This window comes from Mchenga conophoros, linkage group LG9 (genome assembly GCF_057382185.1).
Source record: "Mchenga conophoros isolate Kocher_MC1m ecotype Shallow Benthic linkage group LG9, M_conophoros_male_GT1.1, whole genome shotgun sequence".
In the NCBI taxonomy this organism is placed as follows: Eukaryota; Metazoa; Chordata; class Actinopteri; order Cichliformes; family Cichlidae; genus Mchenga; species Mchenga conophoros.
Window position 1 is genome coordinate 32,201,482 of NC_140534.1, and position 10,659 is coordinate 32,212,140.

Sequence of the window (10,659 nt, forward strand, 5' to 3'; positions counted from 1 at the left end):
AGTTTCTCCTTTATTGAAAAATCTGCTTTAATGATGACAGAGTCGTCTTTGGTTATGATTCTGTCTTTCAGTGTGTTTCCTTGTCCCTCATATTTCCTCTCGCTGCAGAAGCTGTACCGCAGAGAACTCCACCCTCCTTTCAAGCCAGCAGCGGGGCGACCTGACGACACTTTCTATTTTGATCCAGAGTTCACAGCTAAAACACCCAGAGGTACAGGCTGTCACTCTACCTCCTCCTCCTGCCCTTCACACTGTGCAGAGCTGAACCGCATTGCCGTATTAACAGCTGTTTCTCTGTGTGAACCAGACTCGCCGGGGGTCCCGCCGAGCGCCAACGCCCATCAGCTGTTCAGAGGGTTCAGCTTTGTGGCCATAACGGAGGAGGAGACGCAGCCGCTACCCAATGCTATTGTACAGGTACAGGCAAACGCCTCAGAGGCAGAAATAATCCAGTTAACTGGGCTAACCCTCAGTGGACGGAGGCGACGAGCACAGCACGCGGGGGCTGTCTTCACACTCCACCCTGGAAAATTTCATTCACACATTTGCTTTCCCGAGGTTTCACTCCTGCACCTCCTTCCTTTCTGGTACATCGTACCTTTATCACCAGCAGTAGATTAGGTCATGGATGAGTCATTTTTTAAGTGCTTTCAATGAAACAAGAACATTTTCCAAAATCTCCTGAGAAACGCATCCAGACGCCACATCTCTGCACTCTCACATCTCTTGTAATTAGTCTGTTTTTCACCTCAAAATAACAATAATCATCTAATATAAGGATTAATAATCATAGCATCAGTGTAAGGACTCACTGGGGGTGAAACTGTTTGTAATTAACGCGTAACGCACAGCATGAGCACGAGTGCCGCCGCCGCCGTGGGGCAGAGGTCTCAATCAGGCCCGAGTCGTTGGTTATGAGGACTCACATCTGTTTACATTTTTTTCATGTGCAGCAACTTCACAGAAGCACGTCCCAGTTCGCAGACGCCTACGAGATCAAAGAGGACATCGGCGTCGGCTCCTACTCCATCTGCAAGCGCTGCGTACACAAAGGAACCGGCATGGAGTACGCAGTGAAGGTGAACGCGCACAGCAGCTCAACATCTGCTTTTGTGTTTTTAATACACGCAGGGCGACGGCAGGTTTCTGGAAAGAAGCTGATGATGCACTGAAACGTTCTGAAAGATGATTTCTATCACAGATGTGCAGATATTTATCGATTCTTCATATTTCTATGACCATGTGAACGTGGTTGAGCTTTTAGCTGTTTTAGTTTCGTTCCGTTTGCCGTCTCTGACGCTCACAGTTTACTGTGTCGGTATTGTTGACATTTAAGGAGTAAATTAGTTTGAAACAGCTTAAAATGTCTGGTAATTATACAAACGCTGCTCGTTTGAAAAACGACAGTAAATTACGAGGACGTAACAGATCTCAGCTCCAAACTAAAAGTTGGCTTCAGATTTTGTTGTGCTGCTGGTTTGGAGACATTTCAGGATATTCAAATACTGTTGCTGTTGGTGATAATCTGCATATTTGTCAAAAATGTGAATAAATTAACATAATTGACACTGTTTTTCTGATTTAATGCCACGATAAGTGATGCATTATCTAAGTAGAAACCGTTGTCATCCAGTCCTGTAAAAACTAAGTACGCTCCATAATTCAGTGGCTTGTAAAAGCAGCAATAACTTGAAGCACATTTTTCTGTATGACAGAAATCATGGCTGTGGAGGAACGTAGCCCACTCTTCTCTGCAGCACTGCTTCAGTTCATTGAGCTTTGCAGACATCCGTGTATGCACAGCTGTCTGGATGCCTGGGATCATCGTACTGTTGCATGATCCAATTTGATGTTGATCAGACTAGAGTAGAAAAGCCAGCCTGACACCTGCCAAAGTTCCTGCTTTTATATTGCTGATGATCGAGCACCTGCCTGCTGCTTCCTCTCTTATTTCCTTTCCTCGGTGCGGGCGTCCTCAGTTTTTCACAGGACTCCACAATCCTGCTGAAACTTTGTGTCAGCGTGTGGGATTTAAAAGATCTTAAACTTTAAAAAACTTGCAATAAAAACACTTTATATTCAAAGCACTGTCTCTGTGGCAGATTATCAACAAGTCCAAGAGAGACCCGACGGAGGAGGTGGAGATCCTGCTGAGATACGGGCAGCACCCCAACATCATCACCCTCAAAGACGTGAGTCACTCCCAGCAGAGTTTTGAATTGCTCTAAATCTGCTGCTAAACTTAACCAGTCTCATGGTTATTTTCTTATTTAACGTTATTTAACAAGTGCAGCTCCCCCATCAAGCCCAAAGGTATCCTGACATATTTATAAATATATTGTTTCATACTTAAAGAACCACGTCTACACCAACATTTGATATTAAGCATCACATCAGTTATAGGAACACAAAGCATCAGTGTTGTTGCTATCGTGACACCAACGATGATTTAAAGGTGCTCAGTGTGTCGTCCTGTGTTCAAGAATAGTTTGAAGCCGTGCAGGATTTCTTTACGCAATCAGCAGATGTGAAGAAACACCTGTAATGAATCTAGGCTGGGCTGTAAGTTCATGCAATGCCAGTTTGTACCAGAAGGTGGAGCAGTGAGTCACCTGTAAGCTGTTAGGACAAGCTGCCCCCTGCTGGTGAACATTTTGGTTAAAGTTGCACAGGTTAAGTACAAGAGTTTAACTTTAAACTCTTATTGTGAAAATCACCCTCAGCCTGTGTTAACATGGAGTGAAGCTGCCGCGTGACTCATCCAGGGTCACTTTCCCACCCCTGGGCTCGACCTGAATATCCGGCGAGCTTTTCCAAGTCGCTGTCGGACAAACAAAAATAATAATTTGCTTGCTGTGATGCTAATGATTTCATTTTTTCTGTGACTCACTGCTAATTAGAGTTAAAAATATCGTCCTGATGATGCTGCTGGGTGAAAATGCCCCCGCTTGCATTTGATCCAGTAACTAATGATGGTTTCATCTAAATTGATGGTTTTCCACTTGAAACAGCAGTGAGGCACTTATAAACGTCTAGTTCCGCATTTTTGTTTTTGCTTTTAATTTTAAGAGCTGAATAAATAAATTCACAGGTGATTTCTGTGACTAAATCGCTGCCGACTTACGTGTGGGTCGGTTTATTTTCGTGTCGTAGGTGTATGACGACGGCCGGTCGGTGTTCCTGGTGACGGAGCTGATGAAGGGAGGCGAGCTGCTGGACAAAATCCTCCGTCAGAAGTTTTTCTCTGAGCGGGAAGCCAGCGCTGTTCTCTACACCATCACCAAGACCGTGGAGTACCTGCATGTGCAAGGGGTGCGTTTCTCCAGAGGCCTTTAGGAGCAGCGGTAAAACAAAGAGATGGACACAAAATGTTCGAGCTCGTCTTTCTGTGGAGATGTGCTGCTGTTCGGCTGTGACAGATGAGATGAGAGCCGCTGTATCAAATTAAAAAGGTTCTTTATGAGTTGGGACTTGGTCACTTTAAGTCCCATTTGATACAAAATGATGTTAATCCAGTAAATTAAAGCCCCGTTAGAGCTAAAGAGGAGGATAAAGCAGGCTGTGACAAGCTGCTAACATACGAGCGTGCAGTGTCCACTGCACGACAGAAGAAACTGATTTAAATATGAAATAAGCCCATTTTTCCATCATGCAACAATCAAAAAGTACAAATAAAGAATGGCAGTAAAGTAATAAATGGTTACTAATCCTTTGATGTGGTAGCAAAGCTCTTTCTGTCCATGTCTTCAGTAGGTTTAGTCAAATTTGTATAATAGCTGCGATCCAGCAGACATGCGTTCGAGGTGAAGAGAGAGAAAGCTGATGTAGTCGACCTCCGTGACTCTGTCGCCCTGCTGGGTTTGCAGGTGGTGCACAGAGACCTGAAGCCCAGTAACATCCTGTATGTGGACGAGAGCGGGAACGCCGAGTCCATCAGGATCTGCGACTTTGGCTTCGCCAAGCAGCTGAGAGCGGAGAACGGCCTGCTCATGACGCCGTGTTACACCGCCAACTTCGTCGCCCCCGAGGTACGTCGGGGTTCCTCCTTCCTTTATTTTTTCACCATTTTGCTTTATTTCCTGTCATCATCGTGCGTGCTCTGTAGGACACCACAGATTTGCCATTTTAGCATCTTTTTACTTCCCATATTTTGTCTGATGCCGTTATTTAACACATTTAAAACAAACGTTGAACAAAAGAAAAGTCAAAAGTCTCCCATCAAAGTGCAGCTCCGTCAGGTGCCCCTCAGCTCGAGGACAGCAAACTTTCCGAGGACAGACGGGACCGGAGCGCGCTGATTAATTCACAGCCTTCGGTTGTGTGAACAGACTAATGTTTTGACACTCCTGCGTCTTCCTCACAGTCAGCTGTTGTCCTCTAAAAACTGAACAAGTGTTCAAAAACGATCGACTGTTTCTGCTGACACTGTTCAACTGAAAGATCTCTAAATATTTATCAACTTATCTGCTGCTACATGCAAACTAACCTGTTTACCTGAGGAATAATCACCTGTGCACAACACCAGCCAGTCTATTGTTTCTCTTAGAGCTGTTACAGTATCAGAGTTTTGCGATTAAAGCTGAAATACTGACACTCAGTCATCAAAATACTGATGGACAATGCAAATGCTGCAAAATGCTGATTTCCTGTTGCCACCAGGTGGCGCTGTGTCTCTCAGTCAGTATTGGCACGAAGGCGCCTGGACTCTCGTCACAGGTTTGGTTAAACTTCTTCTGCTGTAGCGAAACATCGAAATTCACCGTGTCATCACGGAGGCGCCCTTTAACAAAAACTCAAATGCTTCACAATTTAGCATCAAGAAGGTCGTCAGATTAAACGAGCAGAAGAAGATGCGCTGAATCCAAAATACTCAGGTTGTTTTGTGGTTCAGGAAGTCTGGACGTCACATGACAACATGCAAGATCCACAGTGTATAAAATATTTGTTAGCTAGCTTCCTGCTCCATAAAATTAATGAGATCAAATAGATTCTTTTGACGGCTTCTTCCTTTTTTTTTTACACGACTCTCCATATGAACACTTAACAGTGATTCTTTTGCTGTCTGCACCTGTTTGCACCTGTGCGTCATCGCTGTGTAACTAAGCCTGAACCAAACAGTCCTTCAGAGACAAAGCATGTTCAGGCAGCCCTGATTATACAGCTGCCAAGTGTAGGGAATATAAATATATGTGTGAGAGGTGTAATCTTGATCATTTGGAGGGTGCTGACGCTCTTTTTGTTGCAGAGAAAGGAGAAGGCAGGACGTTACTTTTGCTTGAAGCTGGTGTTTTCTGTCCTGGCAGGTGTTGAAGAAGCAGGGTTATGACGCAGCCTGTGACATCTGGAGTCTCGGAGTCCTGCTCTACACGATGCTAACAGGGTAACAGAGACTTTACTCTTCGCTTCTAAGAAACTTAATTTAACAAAAGAAACTTCTTACTTTTTCTTTACCTGACATCAGTTTGTCAAAGATGCTTCTTTGTTACAAAAAGTAAAAGAAACGCCAACAATGATGGTTCATGGTCATCAGGCGGTTTGCTAACCACAGCTGGTTGATGGTGAGCTGGTGGTATTTCCTGATGAGCCGCGGTCTGAAAGGACTCACTGAGAAGGCAAAATGAAATTCCTTATGAAACAAATGTCGTCAAGGCAACGAGTGATGATCTCACATTGAAATAATTGATGTGTTTACACTGTCTGTGTGAAGTTAATGCCTGTTCTTTCATAGTTTTGGTGCCTGTTTGCAGGTCTTACACTTCCTGCATATCAGCCCCTTTGCTCTGTCCTTCCAGTTTCACTCCATTTGCTAACGGTCCAGAGGACACCCCGGAGGAAATTTTGGCTCGGATCGGCAGCGGGAAGTTCTCTCTCAGCGGAGGATACTGGAACTCTGTCTCAACTGAAGCTAAGGTGAGGCCTGTTTCCTAACAAACACACAGAAAAGTAGCTCCGATTGAAGTGAGCCGCTCACCGTCTCTCTGTGATCGCCACGGTGACCCGGAGTTCAGTTGTAACCTCTGACCCTTTAGGACCTGGTGTCTAAGATGCTGCACGTCGACCCCCACCAGCGGCTGACAGCGGGGCAGGTCCTCAGACACCCGTGGGTGACGCACAGAGACCAGCTACCCAAATACACCCTCAACAGACAGGACGCACCACTCCTCGTCAAGGTAACCATCCATCCATCTCCATCATCCGTCAGTGGTTGATTGATTAATCAGTTTGTATTCTGGCTCCTCCTACAGGGTGCAATGGCGGCCACCTACTCTGCCCTTAACAGGAATGTCCCCCCGGTCCTAGAGCCTGTGGGCTGCTCCACTCTGGCCCAGCGGCGGGGGTTGAAGAAGATCACTTCCACCGCTCTGTGACCTCCTCTTTCTCCTCCGCCTCCTTCTTTTCTTCCTCCTCCCGTCAACTCTGACCTCGATCTGACCTCCGCCGGACCTTCCCTCTCCCTCACTTCGGTCCGGCGGGACAGACTACTGATGGACCTGGGAACCGCTAACGCCAAATAGGAGCACAGAGGCCGCCCCCCTCCCTCCTCGATCTCTCCTTCACCTCTGCGGGCTCTTCTGATTGGATCTCTTCTGCTGTCTTACCGTAGAGTCTCAGCTTTAGCATCACTGTTCAGCAGCCGGACTCAGCTGTCGAGAGAACCTTAAAGGGCGAGCCCTACGTTTCTCTTCTCTTTTTGCTTTGGACAATCAGCGCTAGCTCGCAGGCCCAGAGGGCGAGTGCGCGTCAGGAAGATAAAAGTACTGTATTTATTTACTCCAGACGGGGGAAATCATAGGAACAAAGTAATGTAAGGTATGCATTTAAAGAGCTAGAGTCTTTGTTATCATACTGTGGTCATGGTTCTGCGTAGCTGTAGATCCTGCATCTAAGCCTCAAGTAGCCTGAGAGACGACGGCGTCTGCAGAAAAGGACAGACGGTGGGACATTCAGCCCGACGGGCGGAGCAGCCTCAGCCTCAAAATGGTTTTAAAATCCAAAAAGCTAAAGCAGCGTGTTGGGGTCACTGAAGGTCAAATTACAGAGCAAAAGTCTTTTTAGCTTAAAGTCCTAAATTTATGAGTAGAAAATGACAAAATTAAGAGAAATGAAACAGCAAATGTTGATGGGAAGAATTCCAGTTTATCTGAAAAAGAGTTTTGCAAATTTATTAGAAAAATAAATAAATAATTTTATGAGGGAAGAAAATGTGAAGATTAGTAAGAAAAAATGGCAAATTTACCAGAAAAAAAGAAAACACCTCTCCAGTTAATCTGAAAAAATTCCACATTTTGAAAAACAAAAATTTCATTAAATCTTCACTTTTATTGGCTCCGTGTGGCCCCAGACGAAAACATAACGCATATCCATGCTCTGTAATCACGTCACACACAGTGGCACAAACGCTGTTCTCATAAATTTGCCTTTTCTTTAAGAAAAGTGAATGAAATCGATTTTATTTAACCTTCAGTAACCTGCTGCAGCCGTCTGCAGCCTGTGTTGTTGTTGTCGGACAAACCGAAACCCGCTTTCCAGTATTTTATCTTTAATGTGCAACAACAAAGCAAAGAACAAACATCTGAGCCGTGTTCTAGTCCAGAGTGTTTGACGGTGGGCTCGTTCGATCATCCGGTCAGCAAACGTAACGACACCTCCAGATGTTTTTTCTTACTGCCAATAAATCCCATGATAAGATACTAGAATCAGTTTGTTGGGATTTGTTGACAGCAAGAAAAACATGATCGGATTTATTCTTTGAACAAACAGAGATCCAGGAAATCACGGAAGAGTGATGCAAGTGTGGAAACAACACTTGCAGCAGAAAGAGCCACTCTGTCTTTGTAACAGTATTTTTTTTGTCCAGCATCAATTTTAAGCTGCACATGTTGAGCTTTTGCTGCCCCCTGGTGGCCACGGGAGGGCTGTGCTTCTGAAACACTCCTCCCAGAGTAGTTTGTCATCAGTATAACGTCTCCTGGACACTCTGGTCTGATATTTAACACTATTGTCCTGTTATTTTACTCTTTAATCTGGTTTTTAAAGATCTTAATGTGATGAAGGGCGGTGCTCCCTCCTCCTCCTCAGGAGACTGGAGGCAAAGCTTGAGCCTATCAGCAGCTGGGATTTTAAATTTTAGCACTAAAGCTTAAATAGAAATGTAAAATATCCAAATAATTAACTTTATCTGAGCTTCTGAGCGTGATCAGAGAGCTGCTGATAAAACCCTGAAACATCAGTAAAGTCAGGTGTTTGTGCAGCAGGGCCGAGCACCTCTGCTTTAAAGCTCCTCTCTGGCTTCTCTTGTGCAGTTTTAGGATGTGCCAGTAAATTTAAAGCAGAAGAAGAGGCCACAGAAGCAGCTTTAACTCTGAGTTTTCTCCTTCTTCCTTCACAAACACAAACTAAAATGACGTGTTGCCTGCCTGTAAATGAGGCTGACAAGGGAAAAAGGCGTTTCTCGCCTCCACCGATGGTCACGCGACGTCTGTATGAGCCGGCTGATCTCCTCCTTACGTGCAGCAGAACTGTAAATACAGAACATGTCGAGCAACTCAGGTTTCTATGAATCAAGACAATGCATTTTTATACGTCCACGAGGAGGGGGTGTACATACAAATATTAAAAACAAAGCACAGAAGTGTGAGTGGAAGAAGGCGAGCGAGGCACAGAGAGGTGTTTATCAGACCTGATATGGAAACTCCAAAACCTGAATCCTTGTTTTCATCTTTGCTGATGTTTATTTTATGATTTAGAAGTCTTACATTTACTTTTCGACGTGTTTTTCTGGAGTCAAACTCTTCTGTCTCGACTGCTGTGGCGCTGTTTCTGCCAGGTGAGCTGGCGTCTGGTGCGTTTCCTGTTTTTGTGTCAGCGAACCCTTTAAAAATCTGACGAAAAAAACACTTTTAAAAACATTCCAGCAGGAGTCGAAACTACCGGCAAACCACGTTGGGCGTGCAGTCGGAGGTCCAGTGGTGGAGAAATCAGTGAAAGGGTCAGTTCACTGAAACTTGTGGACGATCTTTGTGAAAAGAATCAGTTCCAGCCACTAAAATACAAACATGTCCATCTTTTCTACATTTAATATCTCGTTAAACTGAAGGTCTTTGGGGTTAGGCCCTAATGAAACACTTCCAAGAACAAATATCTGATTGATTGTGTCAATGTTGGACTTCAAGTCCTTCATCATCATCACAGCTGATTTTACATCCTGGATCGATACGAGCACCGACGTCGCTGCCAGACGTTGTTACGGCCTGTTAAACTCCTCCGAAGCTTCCTCGTGTCCGCAGTGGTCGGCATTCGGGGCCGTTACGCTCCGCCCTCTCTGCGTGCGCCTCTGCTGCAAACAAGCGAGCGTCACATAAAGCAAAAAGCGCCGGACTCAGACTGTGTGAGCTCGTTTTCCACCAGCAGAAGAAAAACAAAAATCATGTTTAAGTCGCTTAATGGTGTAAATCATTTATGTTCAGATTGAGGCTCCAATTAAAAAATTCTAAATTATGAGAAAAAGTCCAGTTTTAAAGTAGAAACTGGAAATGTAGAAGTAAACTGTCACTAATGAAGTTTTTAGATCAAAATGCTGGAAAGTGACATTAAAAAGCTTTTAAACAGCAGAGTCACGTGTTAAAGATGAAACTATGATATAAGGAGTCCAGATTTTATAAAACATAATAGTGAGACAAAGTTTCAACATAACAGTTTAGAGATGAAAATGTGAAATATTAAAAGGTAAAGTCAGATTTTGAAAAACAAAAGTGGAAAATGACACATTCCCAAAAAACAAATCAAATTATAAGAGAAGTTGTTTTTAAAATACACATCTGTATTCATCGTACATTAAAAAGTCATTTTTCATTAAAAAGCTTATTTTAAACTCGAACACAAATCTTTGAAATGAACTTTTCATCTCTGTTATGACATTTTAAGACTTTTATCTCTGAATTAATTTGATATTTTTAACTCCGTCGGGAACCTTTTTTGAAATCGTGGCCGGTCTTTGTTCATCGTTTCCTGGTGGAGATGATCTTCCACAGCCACTGAGCTTCTTGCTTCTGCGGGTCAATGATTAGAAACTGCTTCCTCTCTGTGGTCGTCTGGGTGTCTGTGAGAAAAAGGGATAAAATGCAGATTTTCTTTATGTTTTATATATAATTATTGAATATATATATATGTAAGTGTTGATCTCTTCCTCGTCTATCCATGTACAGCTCTGGGATGATGAAACATGAAACGCTGATTTTGTTTTCCCCCTTTATGAGCAGAGGCATAGCTTTCTTTCTTCTCTCTTCATCCTCGCTCCTCTTCCTCTCCTTCTCTGATTTGATCCTGTCGGAGACGCAGTCAGCCCTGCTGCTACGCCAGCTCTCAGTTTTTGTACCTGCGGCGAGAGCTGGACTTTCTATTAAAAACAATAAAAACAATAATCAGTCAAAGAGTGTCGTGCTTTGATCTCCCTGAAGCTGTTACCTCATTCCTTTCTAAAAAAAAAAAAGTTCTCACTTTCACGTTGTTACAACTGACACCAGAGACTCTGGACACTTGACTTTAAATGTGAAAGCATAATAACCTAAAAATGATACTGCAGAGCAGGAAGTGGCATCTCCTGCATCCACACACAGCTGACAGCTAATCCCTGGGAACACTTTTTAATGGCCATAAAAT

General features: G+C 43.9%; 1 protein-coding gene across 3 annotated transcripts in view; it reads left to right on the forward strand.

Annotated features, from left to right (window-relative positions):
- Positions 1-10,430, forward strand: part of rps6ka3b (ribosomal protein S6 kinase A3b) — a 66,377-nt gene extending 55,947 nt beyond the window's left edge. For all 3 annotated transcript variants that reach the window (XM_085287586.1, XM_085287588.1, XM_085287587.1), the window contains 10 exons: positions 109-211; positions 308-417; positions 954-1,079; positions 2,103-2,192; positions 3,154-3,312; positions 3,867-4,028; positions 5,304-5,380; positions 5,793-5,910; positions 6,030-6,170; positions 6,246-10,430. In XM_085287586.1, the coding sequence (XP_085143712.1) occupies positions 109-211; positions 308-417; positions 954-1,079; positions 2,103-2,192; positions 3,154-3,312; positions 3,867-4,028; positions 5,304-5,380; positions 5,793-5,910; positions 6,030-6,170; positions 6,246-6,368 (1,209 nt within the window). In that variant the 3' untranslated portion in view covers positions 6,369-10,430. The remainder of the gene's footprint in view (positions 1-108; positions 212-307; positions 418-953; positions 1,080-2,102; positions 2,193-3,153; positions 3,313-3,866; positions 4,029-5,303; positions 5,381-5,792; positions 5,911-6,029; positions 6,171-6,245) is intronic.
- The last annotated feature ends 229 nt before the right edge of the window (positions 10,431-10,659 follow it).